This window comes from Ambystoma mexicanum, chromosome 6q (genome assembly GCF_040938575.1).
Source record: "Ambystoma mexicanum isolate Mex_15411 chromosome 6q, UKY_AmexF1_1, whole genome shotgun sequence".
Lineage (NCBI taxonomy): Eukaryota > Metazoa > Chordata > Amphibia > Caudata > Ambystomatidae > Ambystoma > Ambystoma mexicanum.
In genome coordinates, this window is record NC_090937.1 from 1,559,775,989 (window position 1) to 1,559,793,841 (window position 17,853).

The 17,853-nt window shown below is 44.4% G+C and overlaps 1 protein-coding gene across 3 annotated transcripts in view; it reads right to left on the reverse strand.

Moving 5' to 3' along the window:
* The window catches only part of HSPA12B (heat shock protein family A (Hsp70) member 12B), a 393,296-nt gene that overhangs the window by 206,276 nt on the left and 169,167 nt on the right, over positions 1–17,853 (reverse strand). For all 3 annotated transcript variants that reach the window (XM_069632262.1, XM_069632263.1, XM_069632264.1), the window contains one exon: positions 13,118–13,304. In XM_069632262.1, the coding sequence (XP_069488363.1) occupies positions 13,118–13,304 (187 nt within the window). The remainder of the gene's footprint in view (positions 1–13,117; positions 13,305–17,853) is intronic.

The window sequence follows — 17,853 nt, forward strand, 5'->3', positions numbered from 1 at the left end:
TCCCACATTCCAGAATAATTTTTAACACTTCTATACACTTTTTGCAACTAATTCAACTAGTTTTGCATCCGTAAAAGTCTACGAACATCTGACTTCATAGTCTCATACCATAGAAATAACACATGCACAACATTTTCCCTTGTCCACCTACCCCTCCATATTAGTGTTTGGTTCCTCCTCCCTCATTTCCCTCCCCACCTTTCGTTCTCAGCTCTCCTGCCAAATAAAATACATCCAAAAACAACAAAAGACATATTCCTTTAGGAACCACCTTTCAGAGTTGAAAAATAGAACTAAAAAAACATGTATAGACTCCATCTACTTTATATTTCTCAGTAAAGTACATAGACTCAATAAGATTTTCCAACATTTCCATTTGCATTTTGTGTTATGCTAATCGGAATATTGTGGCGTTCATCCTCCGTTCCAGGGACTGGATTGGTGGATACCAGCCCAGCAGCCCAAGTTATCAGCCCAAGTGAAGCGAGGGTGGATAACGAGGTCTCTGGACCAGGCCCGGCTCCAGGAATGTTCATCTGGGTGGGCCAGGTTTGTGATCAGGGGGGCCCAATTTCTATTCTGTGTGGGCGTTTGAGTACTCTAAAGGAAGGGCTAGTATTAATCCAGATTTCCCAGATCCGTGATCCAGAAGAAAATGTCTTCCCAGATCCGGACAAAAATAAATGTGCACCACTCTATATAAACAGCACAGAGCAAAAGAGAAACTAGGAAAATAGTGTTGCAACATCAATCTACCCATCTTCACTTGTCATCTGCTCCTCCGGTTTCTATTATATCCACTTCTCCTTCACCTTGCACATCCAATCACCTTCCATCAGGTCAGGTCCCCCTGACCACCATTCCCATTTATCTCCAATCCCACCTACCCCAAAAACCCACACCATGGTCATCATTACAAGTTTGCCAGTCCGGAAATAATGGTGCCGATAAGCTTACCAACACTGTTGTTTCCGGACTGGCAAACTACGAGTCTGCCTGCCAGAGCCGCTGTGTCTGACAGGGCAGACCCTGCCGGACACATCGGCCACGGTAGGCAGACCGTCACGGAAGCACCAGCACTGTTAACAACGGTATTACGGGACTCCATGGGAATGGGGACTTAAAATTTACTGGCGCCTGACTTTCCGGAACGCCCGGGTTGTAATACCCCAGTCTTTCCGGCAAGTCAGGCACCGGTAAATCATTAAGGGTCTAGCGGGAACCTGCCGGTAGTACCAGCACGGTATTACTACTACTACTATCGCCAGACTCTTAATGAGCTCCCCATGTCTTTCTTAGCCTGGCTGCGGAGAATCAAGGGTGATGCTGCCTCTTCCTCTGCAAGGGCTGGGCAGCGAGGCCCCCAGTCTTTGTTCCATTTCAGTTGGTGCATGCCCAACAATGCCATCCTAAACACTGTTGCTACTCCCAGCAGGCCCAGAAGGAGGTGCTTTTTGTCCCGCCATCTAGTTGTAAAAGACAGTCCCCCCTCTCCAGAATACTGAAGCAAGGAATAGGACATCTTGTTTCTTACAAAATGACATTTCGAAGAAAAACATTTAATTTTTTTGTTACATTTTTGAAGAACACTTTAATTGAATTGAGTCCATGAGGGAGTGGTAGCATGTAGGAGAGAGAACTTAGTGTTGGGGGAGTGGGATCAATAGGCAGACAGTGCAGGTTAAGGGGTTTCCAGCTGCCTGGTATCGCTCCCGTTTGGGCTTGGCAGGGAGGAGAGGTGCTTCCTCCCTGCCATCCCCCTGCACATCAACACACGTATCTCCAATGCCAAATCACACTCCAAAGAGATCTTCACCATTTTTAATGAGCTCATCTCCCCCCCTAATACACCGGACGAAATAATCAAAGATGAAGCCTGGTGTACCAGCATTCAAGCTGCCATGCTACACAAAATTGACCTTCTCCAAAAGAAAATCAAAGACCACTGCAAAGCACCTCCTCAACAGACAGAAACTAAACCTACCAGCACCCCACCCACCTCGCCCAAGCCCACCATACCTGACTTCTCCTTCAGAGACGTCACTGAATCAGAAGTTATTAACCTACTAAAAAATCTCAAACCCTCCCCCTGTAAAGGCGATATTTGCCCACCAAAACTCGTCAAAGACTGCGCAGACTGCTTTGCGCCGCTCTTCACGGCATTCATCAACACGTCCTTTAAAACAGGCATCATCCCAGCTAACCTCAAAGAGGCCTGGGTCCGGCCTCTCTTAAAAAAACCTACTCTCGACCCCTTACAACCAAACAACTACAGACCAATAACCACGGTGCCATTTCTGCTGAAATTACTGGACAAAGCTGCACACTGCCAAATCCAACACTTTCTGGAAACCCACTCCATCCTCGGGACTAGGCAATCAGGCTTCCGGAAAGGACATGGCACAGAAACAGCCCTGGTAGATCTGAAGAATCAGATCACCCAAATCATGGACAAAGGCAAGCCTGCTCTTCTGCTCCTTTTAGATCTCTCAGCCGCTTTTGATCTGGTTGATCACAAGACTCTCACTTCACACCTCACACACTCAGCCAACTTCTCCAAAGAAGCAGCCCTCTGGATCACTTCCTTCCTAGAGGGAAGAGCCATGAAAGTCTTCTCGGACATCGCCAACGCCACTCCCACGACAATTCACTGCGGGGTCCCTCAAGGATCTTGCACTGCACCCACACTCTATAACTTGTTCACCAAGCCCCTCTTTGACAAACTTGACTCATACGTCATCACATACACGAACTACGCGGACGACACACAAGTACTTCTACCCCTTTCAGGATCATACAACGAAGACACCAAGGCACTCCACACAATCTACTCCGTCATCAAGGCATGGATGGCAGTTAATGGCCTCTGCCTCAATGGTGACAAGACTGAAATCATGATATTAGGTCAACAGAACACCCTAGACAAACTTGACAAACTGTACGCCAACTTCTCCATTGACAACTCCATCATCCCCGTATCCACAGCCGTAAAGACACTGGGAGTATACCTTGACTCTTCACTATCTATGACTAGACAAGTCAGCGCAATCACATCCGCATCCGCACACACCACCAAACTCATAAACGCCATCAAGCCCTACCTCTCTAAACCCAACTGCCTCTCTATAGCGAGGGCAACCATTGGAGCCAAATTGGACTACTGCAATGCACTCCTAGCAGGCACATCAGCCAAAAACATAAACAGACTACAGGTCACGCAGAACAACGCTCTCCGGGCCGCTCTTAGTATCCCAAGAAGAGAGCATATCACCCAGGCCAGGAACTCAGCCCAATGGCTCCCGGTCAAAGAACGGATCACTCTCAAAATCCTCACCCTCACTCACAAATGCCTCTCTCTCTCTGCCCCGTCCTATCTATCAGAAACCATCCTCAAACCTTCCTCCTCCCGTCCCACCAGGACGCAATACTCCAACCTAATCTGCATCCCACGCATCAAAAAAGCCAAAGCCGGAGGTCTAAGTTTCCCCTACATTGCAGCCAAGACCTGGAACGCTCTCCCTGCAGACATTAGAGCGGAAAACGCACTCCCCATTTTTCGCGGGAAACTGAAAACTTCATTCCTTGCAAAATAATTGGGAAACTCTCAGGAATCCATGTAAATATACTGCATTGCTAATGTATACATGTCTACTGTAAATTCTATATTGTATGTAATTACAGTATCCTATGTAACTAAGATATTGTCTGTAACAAGCGCCACGATGCCCCCGGGCTGACGTGCGCTCTACAAATCTGAATAAATAAATAAATAATGTCTAGTACATACTGTTTACATGCTGGTCAGAAAATATGCAATTGTCCATGATGGCTTTTTGTTTGATGTGTTTACTTTGATTTGCTATTCAATTTCAAAATTTTGTTCAATATATGTGGCCTGATATTTTCAAAGAATGGTGCGTGTGTGTTCTTGGCAGGTTCTGACACATGAGCTACTCATCTATTAAACCACGAGTGAGGCTTTTTTGAAATAGCTTATACTGTGAACTGAATGATTACATTATTGCCCAAGATCACACACTTTGGTTAAGCGGGAAAGTCAGAATTTGAAACCTGCTTGAAATTTAGATAGTTGACTACGCATCCTCCAAGCTCAAGTTGGTACAAATATGTGTTGAAATTTGGTTTTGAATATCTAAAATAATACTCAATTTTATACAATTGCTTTAAAACGTCACATGATAAACCAACCTGACAAGGTTATCATTGTAGAAACGTGTTGATGAAAAAGAGTAAGGGAGTAATTTTGTTTGCAATCCTAAATTGCACCACTCCTGTTTTTCAGTTTTTTGCAAAAGTACACCTCCATGCAATTGTAATTGTTTCCACCAAGTACTGGTAAAGTAAAGCATAAAACACTGGTAAATATCACCTTTGATCTTCCCTTTTCCTCTATGTGTCTGGAAAAGTGTAAATACCTCCCACAATTAACAATTGTGGGAGCCATCCACAATGTTTTCTTTTGGAATCTGCCTGCTTTTACCAGTGTAAAAAAGTCAGACGGATTCCATAGGAATCCATTGGTTTTGCAGCAACATAAAAATACATTCTGTGGAAAACCAATCGGATTCGGCAAAGGGACCTTTAAGAGCAGGCAAACTTGTTAAATTTGATCTGCTCTCCAACTTCGCCTACCACACCATCCAAATTCCTGCAGTGAACAAAAAGTTGTGATAAATGCTTTTAGCGCAACATTTTCCACTTCGCTTGACTTGGAAAATGATCCACTATGATTTTAGCTTTATTTTCCCCATCCTGAATGATAGCCTTCAAACTCCAGCATAAAAGTTAATGAGAATTTAAAAGAAATCTGATAAGAGTACCAACATCAACCCCAGACAAGTGTTTCGGTCTGGTTGGACCTCATCGGTATGGTGGAGCTGTGCCTCTCTAAGAATAGTGAGAAAAGGGTCCACGTCTGGGGCTGTTGCTGGTACTCTTGTTCAGAGGAGAATTGCTTAGCATTTCGGTGCTGGACTGCCCTAGGGCAGGACAAAGACTGATATGTTTTAGATATTTCTCCTTTGTGAAAGATAGTGAGCTAAAGACTCTGGGTAAGTCTATCATCACCGGGACTAATGTCCGGCAGAGGTACTCCCAGGTCCCCCCTTGTTTTTTGCATATTAAGTAACTGTGGGCCTCACCCTAAGTTACTAGGGGAATCCAGACGTGGTCCCCTTGCTCACTATTCTTAGAGAGAGACACAGCTCCACCCTACTGATGAGGTCCAACCAGACCGAAACATGTGTCTGGGGTTGCTGTTGGTACTCTTGTTCAGAGGAGAACTGCTTAGTATTTCAGTGCTGGACTGCCCTAGGGCAGGACAAAGACTGATATGTTTTAAATATTTCTCATCTGTGAAAGATAGTGAGCTAAAGACTCCGGGTAAGTCTTTTGTAACTGGGACTAATGTCCGACAGATGGACTCCCAGGGCCCCCATTATTTTTTTCACTTTTTGATTTTACTCCTCTCCGCTCCAGAATTACATTTTTGTTACTACCAACCTTATTTTTTCACTTATACTTAAGTTGTTATTGCAGCAGAATATATATTTTCAATGTAATTTGTAAAGGACCCCAGTTGATTGATGCACCTTCTGTAGACATCTGTTTGAAAGCAACATCATGGGGGTCATTACGAGATAGGCGGTAGCCATGGTGCTATTATCACCATGGCTGCCTCCCATACTGTGACCGGGTCCTGTCTTGTTCAAGTCCATTGTCCAGTCCATTCTGCCCCGGAGGGACCGGTAAATCCCTATTGAACAAACCATTCCCCATTCCCATTTGAGCCCAGATAAGGCTCAATAGGAATGGTGAGGGCGCTAATAATGGGCTCGCGACTAGTAAACCTGTTATTAGCGCCCAGGTCCCTTAGCAGGACCCGTAAAGGACGTGTGGTCCGTCCACATGTCCCTTACGGTTCCCGCTAAGGGACCTCGGAATTGGGCGGTAGAGGATTACCGGCACCGCTCTCCTTACCGGTGCCAGTAATCCTTTACCGGCCAACTCATAATGACCCCCCATGTGTCATTTATTGTTTGATATAGTTAAACATTTAATAAAGCATGATGTGAAAAAATGCTATATTCCCACAACAAAATAGACATGCTTTAAATGACAGAAACCAACTTTGTGATTTTAGGTTTGAGAAAATAGTTGTAGGCCTGCTTAAGTAAGTGTGATTGAGTATGCTTGAGTAAGTGTGCTTCTTCATTTAGTGGTGTTTAATGGCCCTTAATCTCCCTGGTTGTTTGTGCTTTCATGTCTGTGAGGCATAGATCATTGTCCAGGGCAAGCAAACAAATCCTGGCTGGGCTTCCTGCAGTGCAGCCTCTCAGAATGATAATCTCTCAGAGGTTCCTGCTGCACATTTAGGGCCTGATTCACAGAACGCTTTCCTATGGGATTGCGCCATTTTAAAACACTTCTGTGAATCAGACCCTTCGAGTGAAATGCCCAGTGCTGGCGATTGAGCCGGCTCTCGCCAGAACCGAGATCCGGCACCAGATGTGTAGCTGGATCTCGGGATCCAGCCAGAGCCGGCGCAGGGGGAAAAAAAAAAGGAAGCGCCCGTGAGCAAACTATAACTTCCTCTGGTGACCCTGTACAAGGGGTCACAAGAGGGAGTTACAGTCCTCAATCACAACCCGGTTCATTTATTTATTTATGCAATGTTTGTCGGATACATGGACCAGATTATTTATTTATTTCTGTAATGTTTTTAAAATACCTGTATCCGACAAACATTGCATAAATAAATAAATATGCAGGTATCCGACAAACATTGCATGAATAAATAAATACCCCTATTAACATTGAAACTATCACACATGATGCAGCCACCCAGCTGCTTTCAGAGGGGAGCTGCAGGAGCTGTGCCGGGTGTGGTTCAAGTAAAAGAAAACCTTGCTTATAGCAACAGAAATCACCCTGTTTGAATAGTACCGAAGGGGAAGTTTCTTTTTTTTAAAAATGGGATGCAAACTGTGCATTTTAAAGAATATTTACTCAGCAACACTGGTCAAAACTATTTTTCTGCATAGTGAAGTAACTCATCACCAGTGCCATGGAAGTGGTTTAAAGTGGAATTGATATATAGTTTAGAAAAGAAGCAGCATGAAAGTAATAGCGCTGTTTAAAACTATTATTTTGGACATTTCCTTTGATCGGAGGTCAACTGCTAACTACGCCCACCTAAACCCTGCCTCCTCAGGCACCGTCCCCCCAAACCATTGCCCCCACCCGGCCCTTGTGGGATCCCCCACCAATTTCTTTCCATTTCCACCACTCTAAATGCCCCCCCCCACACCTCAAATTCCACACTCCCTTGGGTCCCACATTGAAGGCCTCCTTTCTATGGGGGGCCAGGGAGTGGCCTTGGGGGGGCCTTGCCCCCCTGCTGGAGCCGGGCCTGCTCTGGACCATTATCGCCCCATTCCAGCCCCTGAAATGGGGGATGAAGGCCATTAGCACCCCAGGTTCCCAAAGCGGGAACCCGGGGTGCTAAAAAAGAGGATTTTTCTTCCTACACCGGGACATCTGCGGCGTCCCGGTGTAGGAAGGAAAATGCTTTCATGGCCCTCTTCGCTTTCCATTGCAGCCTGTAGAAGGCAAAAAGAGAAACCTATGACCATATTACCACAAGCACATTTTACTTCCCTTTCAGATCTTTCTTAATTTCGAATAACTTTAACACAAAGCTAGTCCCAGGTGGACATGGCCACTTGAATCCTATGTTTTGCCCCTTGTGGTCATGGCCAGTAGCTAGATTGACTGGATCATGACCTTATTCCATGACCCGGACAATCTGGCCACTACCCATGGCCACAGGCTACCCCTCAGTCACTAAAGGTATACCACTATCTTTTGTAGCTACATTATGACACTTGTCAAATATTAAACACTGGCACATTTGCAAAACCATGCTTGTAGGTCCTGGCCAATGCTCCTTATGCAAGTTTGCTGGAAATCCAACCATGTTTTATTTTTACAAAAGTGTCAAATGTATGCACATACAATTGTCATATAACCTAGCCCCCACTTGACAAAATCCATTCAGACTTTACGAAAACATCTATATCTAGATCTGTAATTGTTTTGCAAACCTTTGTGTAGATTTGTCAAATGACACCACATATATAACATATTTACAATATTTTGGGACCCCCCTCTAATTTTGCTCCCTCTTGACAGACTCCCACCAAACTTCGCAAAAACATGTATGTCTATATCTATCATCAGTTTGCCAAATGAAGTCTAGATTCGTCAAATGACACCTCATTTATAAGCCTTTTCATTATTTTGGGACCCCCCCTCTAATTTTGCCCCCTCTTCACAAAATCCCACCAAACTTAGCAAAAACACTTATATCTAAGTATATGATCAATTTCCCAAATTAAGTGTAGGTTCGTCAAAAGGCACATCATGTATAAGCCTTTACATTATGTTGGGACCCCTCCTCTAATTTTGCCCCCTCATGACAGAATCCCACCAAACTTGGCATACTCTCTCAGAATCAGGTCAGGAATATACATGCAGTTCCATTAAGTGGTGCCAAAGTTATAAGCCATCCAAGAACTGCATTTCACTAACCCTTTAATGCTGAGGAGTCCGCGAACTTTCACAGGACTATTTGCGAACATCCGAACTGTTCGCAGACTTTTGCTGCAAAAAACACCTGTTTTTTTGCTTCTTGCAACCATATCCCATCCCATCCTCATCACCCCTCACCTCCCCAGATATTATTTCATAAGTTTGACAACTGCAATGTTGTGTTTTTTAATATGTTTTTACAGCGATGTCCGCGGACAGCGGCGTAGTCCGTGAATCCATGATGGCGAGCGTTTCCAAAAATCTGATGTACTTCAAGTTCTTCACCATCCAATCAGCGAACATGACGCAAGCCGATTAGCCCATCAGGACACTGTCCGCCGATCGAACAGGGAAGTGTGTCTGCGGACCGGACATAGATATCACACATTTGTTGTGACCTACTTTTTGGTCATTTTAAAAAAAACTACCTGACAGATTCTCACCAAATTTAGAAAAGCACACTTTCGGGACCAAGCTGCTGCTCCTGGTCCATCCAGCGGGTTGGGCAGAAGGCATGAGCAAAGTTTTTTCCCCATTCAGTCTATGGGAAAAAAAGACATTTTGGGACCACTCATATAACTTTGCCCCTCCCCGGACCAAACCTCACCCAACTTTGCAAATTCAGAGTGGGCTATATACTTTTTTTTGCAAAGTTTGGTGAGGATTCGTCCAGGGAGAGTGAAGATATAAGCCGCCCAAAAAGTGCTCTTCCTATGGAAACAGCAACTTAACCATAACTATACAGCCACTACTGTGGCTGTGTAATAAATTATTGTTTTAATTCAACTTTAAACAAACAAAAAAGACCATAATAGTACTAAAATATCATTTTTAGTTTAGCGACTAAAAGCTGTTTCAGAGAAAAAGAAACGAAAGGTCACATATGCTGCCTACAGGAAATCTCTGAGCTATACCAGCTCTTATGGTGTGTAAATTGACCAACAGGAAAGGTTTTAAAAGAAAAAGAAACAAAAGGTCACATTTGCTGCCTAGAGGAAATCTCTGAGCTATACCAGCTTTTATTGCGTGTAAAGTGACCAACAGGAAAGGCTTTTAGAGAAAAAGAAACAAAAGGTCACATTTGTTGCCTATTGGAAATATCTGAGCTATACCAGCTCTTATAGGGTGTAAATTGACCAACAGGAAAGGCTTTTAGAGAAAAAGAAACGGAAGTTCACATTTGCTGCCTACAGGAAACCTCTGAGCTATACCAGCTCTTATAGGGTGTACATTGACCAACAGGAAAGGCTTTTAGAGAAAAAGAAACGAAAGTTCACATTTGCTGCCTACAGGAAATCTCTGAGCTATACCAGCTTTTATTGCGTGTAAAGTGACCAACAGGAAAGGCTTTTAGAGAAAAAGAAACAAAAGGTCACATTTGTTGCCTATTGGAAATATCTGAGCTATACCAGCTCTTATAGGGTGTAAATTGACCAACAGGAAAGGCTTTTAGAGAAAAAGAAACGAAAGTTCACATTTGCTGCCTACAGGAAACCTCTGAGCTATACCAGCTCTTATAGGGTGTACATTGACCAACAGGAAAGGCTTTTAGAGAAAAAGAAACGAAAGTTCATATTTGCTGCCTACAGGAAATCTCTGAGCTATACCAGCTCTTATAGCGTGTAAATTGACCAACAGGAAAGGCTTTTAGAGAAAAAGAAACAAAAGGTCACATTTGTTGCCTATTGGAAATATCTGAGCTATACCAGCTCTTATAGGGTGTAAATTGACCAACAGGAAAGGTTTTTAGAGAAAAAGAAATGAAAGTTCACATTTGCTGCCTACAGGAAACCTCTGAGCTATACCAGCTCTTATAGGGTGTACATTGACCAACAGGAAAGGCTTTTAGAGAAAAAGAAACGAAAGTTCACATTTGCTGCCTACAGGAAATCTCTGAGCTATACCAGCTCTTATAGCGTGTAAATTGACCAACAGGAAAGGCTTTTAGAGAAAAATAAATGAAAGGTCACATTTGCTGCCTACAGGATATCTCTGAGCTATACCAGCTCTTATAGCGTGTAAATTGACCAATAGGAAAGGGTTATTCAACTGCCCAGTGTTCTAATATGGCTTATGCATATCCTTTCACAACGTGTAAAGTGTACCTGGACCTAAATAGAATTGGAAGGCCCAACTAAGTGCACCTTTGCAGTGGCCATAAAAGAAAGCTATATAAATGTTTCCCAAGGCAGGAGATCTGCAGTGACTGGTGGAGAGGCCAAGGGTGTCAAATCAAGGAAAACATTGTCAACTATGGCGATTGCGGTGAGGCTTTATGAGTCTTATATAGTAAGGCATTATCAAGAGGCTTCTGTGAAAAGACTTTGTGGAATGATGTGGGGAACGGGATACTTGTCCTAGTCCTTAGTGGATAGCAACAATTTTTGGAGATTCCCACAAGAGAACCGTGCAACAGTATGAGGCAGGCAGAGGCATCACATGGCACCATGCCTTATGTGACGAGCTGATCGATCACTATACAAACAGTTTCATTTGAGTGACGTTAACATTCAGAACATTTCAGAAACAACTGGTCTGACAAAGTGGATGGCAGAACTTTCAAAGAGCCAGAACATCCTGGTGCTCTATCAGCAAGCTCTCTGTGAATGTAATGGGGGTTTATTTTATAGAGAACCATCAAGAGGACCTACAGTGTCAAACACTGATGAGCTTTAAAGGATTCCTGACAGTATTATCCAGGCAATAAACCTATATACAACCACAATAGTATCTGGCTACCATGAAAATACCATAGCTGTGAAGGTTAGGCCCAGCTATATCTATCTATCAATCTATCTATCTATTTCTGTGTCAGTCATGCGCATTCACTTTCTCAATATCGAGATATGGGTAAATATTTTGCTTGCTGATTTGAGGCAAGTTTGATAGCTTCACGTGGGTCGAGTCAGCACTGAAGTTAGCTGATCCCACAATGTTGAGCTTGGGATAGGATCAAGACGAGTCAGTCCACTGTAGTGTGATGAGCCAGCATATGGATGGCTCGAAGTGCTGCAAGGGGTTTGTAGCTTATATAGCGTGTCAAAAGTGGCACAGCTGGTCCTGTGGCAGCTCAAATGTTGTTGAATACAGTCGATCCAGCCCAAAGATGTCTCAAAAGGACGAAACAGGGTGCCAGCTACTTGTGAGCTTCTGGGTTGCTGAGATGCCTAATCCAGGGTCTAGAGGAAGAGGTGAGTTCTTCTGTATTGTGCTTCAGTTCCAGGAATTTGGCTGGCAGCTACAGGGAGTCCTTCGCCTCCAGTTCAGGAACATTGTACTAGTGCCACAGCCAGCCTTCATCCACAACAGTTCTCTCTCATCCTATTCACTGGGGATGGTTGGGTGACAGAGCTCACCTCTGCCATGGATGCCTTCTGTCTTCACCTCCCCGACAGAAGACCTGTGGATAGGCTGTATCCCCAAAAGATGTCCAGTCTATTATTTCACTTGTCTTGAGAGTCAAAGATGAATCCAAGAAGGTGGCTATTCCTCTTCGTAACATAGTCAACATGTCACAGGAGATTGGCCCGAAGCAAGACTGCTGTAAGGGGACACTCAAAGCTGTTGTAACAAGTGCCCTTGGCCTTCTGGCATCATACCCAGAACACCTTATCCTGCATCATTAAATAATGGGACAGGAAGTGGTACCGAGCCCTAGCAGAAAACAACATGGTGGAACCCCTCCCTCAGCTTCCTGATCTCCACTGGCTACTATAACGCTGCTTCCTTCCTGTGTTTGCTAACTTCAAAGGGACTTTAGTGGCCAGCACTCTGATTTAAGTGTGGCTTCCTTATTTCAGTGCTGCCTTTGAAGTAACAGGTTTCCAGAAGATCCCATGAGGAAGGTTACTGTAACCTGCAGGACGATGTTATCCTTCCTCTAGATGATTAAAAAAGGCAGCTTGTTGCCCATTGTCCCAATGGGCAAGAAGTAAAGACATCAAGGCAAGACACTGGCACCATCTGTCCTGTTGGATCTGGGACGTGCTCACAGAACTGACACTAGTATAATATCAAATTGCTGTAGCCAAAAGCTTGTGTGAACGTAAAAGCCACCATGCCACAACCAAGCATGGCTCCATATTTAATATTAAGGTGTCACCAGACTGACTAAGACATACAATTATTACATTTCATATCACATGTTCCAATGATAAAAAATCTACCTGCACCTGCTTTCACTTTGTGTTCCAGAACCTATCAGGAATCTACATGTAGACTTAAAAAGGCACATGTTTGCACCGTCATTTCTGCATGGAGCATTTATGAAAGGTGGGCTCTGATTAGCAGGCCTCCCTTTCAGTAACAGAGTTACCCACACACTCAAGGATGGCAATCCGTCACAGCCACCCCCATTTGTTACCACCTCGCCCCTGAAAGGTCTGTTCAATAGCAATAGCCCCATGGCAGTAGAGTGCTAAATCAAAAGCAAATATGAAATACAAATCAAAAATGAACAAATTGTGTAGAAAAGGAATGTCAATAGGAAGAATCATTGGCTCACACTTGTGCTATGTATCTTCATTTTAAACTTCTCCAGGTACAGCCACTCTCTCGCTTCTTCCGGGTCCAAGTCGTGATAGTAATCTCTCGCCGTATAGCCAAAACTATGAAAATTCTTCTCTGGGGTTAACAACAAGCTTGTTGGGGTTTTCTGATTGGCCACACCGGGGTCTCCACCCTCCCATTTCCTAAAAGCAGAAAACAATGTGTTAATATATAGACTCTTTTCTGATGTCCCATGTAGCCAGTAAAATATAAACATTTTAAGACGTTTTGGTTCCTGAATCGGCCATTATGAATCCAAACGTATTTTGTGGAACGGGTTTCCCAAAGTAATGCATACAGCATGCGTATGAGCTTAAACCAGCTCCTAAACCAGCACCACAAACAAGGTTGCCGCTAAAACCAGAGATATGTGTGTTGCCTGCCTGGAGGGCCACTTACAAAGGTGCACCAGGGAAAACCCTTTGAACTTTAAAAACACCAAATCTTGTCCCACCTTAAGGGGAGGGTTCCAAAATATGACTTCACATGTGGCTGTAAAGGTCGCTGCACTTGACCTGCCCTCAAAGGAAGAATTTCACAGAGATTGTATTTAGCTCTCCACCATCTACATCTCCCTTTTCGACTTTCTCCATCATTGAGCAGAGGAAACATTTCTCTGTTGTGTTAGTTCATTAAAAAAATAAAAAATAAAACACTTGGCCCTCTTAACTTTTATTGAAGTACCTGAACATATATGGGATAAAGCACCCCTGTCTGCATGCTTTTAAAATGTTGCAAATCACCATGGAGCTCTGTAGAAGAATGAAGCTGATGGTTGAGTTCTTTTATAAGGTCACACAACTTGCAATCTCCTTTGTCAGTGCAGTCGTGGGTAATTTATTCTTTATAATACAGGCCCATGCCATTATCTTATGCTCCACAGCGCTGCAAGGTGGGAAGGGAACAAGGGAATACAGTCTTTCTTAGGCCTTGAAGTTTCTGAATGATCTAACAAAAATGAGTAGCAGACTAGGCCTGACAGCATTACTACTAGTGCAGGTGCACGGCAGGAAAGAAGGCGAGAAAGGGGGGATGAGAGGGAGAAGAATATACAATCAATAAACTACCGTACGAGGCCAGCAACGTTTCAGAAAGTGCAAGTACATGACAAAGAGTGAGGTGATAAGGGGGGGAGGAGAAGGAGAAGCACACAGAAACAAAGAACAACCATACTAGGCCTTGCGAGCTAGGCCTAGTGCATTCTAGGTGATGTAAGTGCGCAGACAGGAAGTGAAAGGGAAGGGGTCTGGCTTAAGTGCAGAGAAGTTCCCTTCCCTTGAAACGAATTCCAGAAGTGCAGTAGTGGTGAGTAGAGTGCAGAGGCCTTGAGGCAAGTTCAAGGACTGGCGGGGGGAGCCTGAGACCTGTGTGGCTCTGGAGGTTCACCAGGCGACCAGTCAGCAAAACGGAGCAAAACTGCTGCATGCTTAGTTGTTTCTGTTAAACCACGTTTCTGTAAGTCAAGCAATATCTAAATCCTGTGACATGATCATGTCAGCGACCTCTGTCGTTGACATGATCATGGACGCCTTGCGATCTCTGTCGCAAGTGGCCCTGCTTAGCACCGGGTCCTTAAAATATAAGATCGAAACACATGTGTACAGGCACGTTACAAATGCCATATCATATCATAATTGCATACAAAGAGACCAGCTCCCTCACTCCGCACAAAGCCAAAACCCTTCCATGGTGAAAGCTCCTTAGTTGGGCTGCCAAAGGCTCAATTTCAATGGCAAAAGGAAGAGGTGACCGTGGCCAGCACTTTCTTGTCCTCCGGCCCAAAGCATAAGGTGCTGGCCTCTGGCCAAGGATGCCTACACAGGCATTTGCACCCGCATATAGAGGTTGCACTGCAGCTATAAAATACTCTGGAATGCCCACCTGCCGCAACAAAGCGAAAAAGCACCCCCACTCAATTGAATCGAATGCTTTTTCGGCATCTAACAGGGCCGCCACCGCCTGTACTTTGGGGTCAATCTGTGAAAGGATAACAAAGAGTCGTGTAGATTTAGCGACATCGCCTCCCAGGGTCAAATCCAGATTGATCAATGTGAATTATGGTTGGAACATGTGCAATCAATGTGTCTGCTAGAATATTCTCAAATATTTTAGTACCCAAGTTCAGTAGCAATATTGGCTTGTAGGAGGCACGTTCGTGGGGTTCTTTTTTTAGGTCTCAATATCAAAATAACCACTGCCTCGTGAAGCGTAGGGGGAAGCAGGCCAGTTCACACCACCTCCTGCCACATGCACAGCATATGCCCTGCCACTATCAGAGCCAAACTCTTTATAAAACTCTGCCGTGATATCATCCGTTCCAGGGGCCTTGGATGTAGGCAACACCTTTATGGATGCCAGAATGTCATCTGCCGTAAACGGGGCGTCCAGTGCCGCCATGTCATCTGGACCCAAAACCGGCAAAGAGGCATCTGCAAAGAACTGCCCCAGTGAGTCCTCCACCATGCCATTCGACTCATAGAGGCGCTCATAATATGCGGAAGGCATCCAAAATATGATCTGGTTCTGCCTACTCCTTCCCATGCTCGGTATGCACCGCCACTATATCCGTACTGCCACCTTCCTGCTGTACCACTGCCGCCAAGTGGCACCTAGGTCTCCCCTCCTCTCCGTACTTCCTAGCCATTACCAGCCACGCCAGATATTTAACGTCAAGATCTGTTGCAGTGCCGAAACGGTCCAGTGACCCGTTTAACAACGCCAAGGTGCCAGCATTACTAGTGTCCCCAAGCCTAAATTCCAAGCCTTTTTTCTCCTCTTCCAACTTTGATAGCTGCTGTCCGATAGCTTGAACACCCCAAATTCCACGGACATCCACCTTCTCCGCAACACTACCTTAAAACGTTCCCCAATGGTGTCCATAGAAGCCACTGATTCCACGTTGATCTCGAAATACATTGAAATTGTGTCTAACACCTCACTATGGAAAACAGTGAGCGCTGCAGCCTTGAAACGCCAGAAGGGCCTGGGTACCCTCTCCCGACCCAGATCTCTCGACCACAAAATGGGAGAGTGGTCCGACCACGTCCTCAGGAGAAAAGTGCACTCCACAGTCATGCGCACCAGTGCCATGCCCGCCAGGAATAATCGATACAGGATGGCATATAGTGGACTGACGAGTAAAAGGGGTATTCCCTCTCTTCAGGGTGTTTCATCCTCCACACATTCAACAGACACATATCAATCATACCCCTACTTATTGCTCGTGAGGCGCGTGTGGTACCCCAGGTGCTCCCACCAGACGTATCCTTGGACCTGCTCAAAATTACATTGAGGTCACCGGCCCAGACAATATTAGTATGAATATATTTACAACACGTATGGAGGAGCATCTGATAAAACTCAGGGTCGTCCACATTGGGACCATACACATTCACAATCGTGATGGGGAAATGAGCCAAAGAGCACGACACAATCACAAGCCAGCCCCGCAGATCTATAATTTTACCCGCCTTGTGGAATCCAAGTGATTTAGGAAACAGTACCATGACCCCCCCAGAGTAAGTAGAAAAGAATGTAAAGTACCTATTTGACCCCCAGGATCTCGCCACCCCCTCATTCCCTGTTCCAACCAGGTGGATTTCCTGGAATAGGGATCACCTTAGCTCTGTGCCTCTCACAATAATGAACAACTTTGCACACTTTACGCGGGTTGTTAAGCCTGTAAATATTCCAGCTCATGACATTACGACCAGCCATCGCTATACAATGAAGAAGGGAAAGAGTGCAGGCCCCCCGCCCAGCATACAGTGTCACTGGCAGCCCCCACATATAGGGGTTAATGTCAACATTAATACCAAATGTTCTGAACAAGATTAATATCCGCCAAGGTTGCTTAATAGATCAGTACAAGACAATAGTACCAACCATAGAGTAACCAGAACTGTTTAGTACTCTACACTTTAGGTTTCCTGTTATTTTTTCGTATATGTGTTTTTTAATATGGTTATTAGACATTTGTTCTAATGTGATTCCATTTTTGGACTCTAATATTTGTACCTCAAGTGTGTTGTTAAATAGGTGCGTTTTTGTTGTTTTTCATATTTCCTGCACCTTACACCTTATAGAGGTAGACCCCTTGAAGGTTTTCTACCATTATAAGGTTACACTTACACTTGCACATTGTCGCTTTATGAGATATTGTCTCTAATGCTTTTTATGATGTTTTATTATAACTGCTTTGTATTAATATGTATTAAAATTGCTATAGTTTTTTGATCAACATTAGTGTGTTTTGGTTGAATGCTCCATACACACGTTCACATGATGCCAAGGGTATATACGTGATATGTGATTAATCCCCTACAAGTCTAGTGATTTGCTTCACTGTACTTTACCGGACCTTAAGAGGCAGGGAGTTTGTTTTGCTTGTGTTAGATATCGTAATATCTGGTTTACCCCCCTCCCTCCTTGATATTATTAGTCCCTCTAGTGTTGTTTAAGCCCCCACATATATCCAGTGATGTTCCAGTCTTACTCCCTGGAGACATGAACCATTTTTTAAAATACAACCCCCCCAAACTATTGAAGCCCAGCCCCAATACCAACACACCCCCACCACCCACATTGCCCAACCCCAACAGGCAGTGAAATCCCCCCCATCCCTGGGCGAACCACCATTGTCCAACAAGGGTAACCACCCAGGGTGCTTGAAAGGGGGAACAGAGCTCCAAA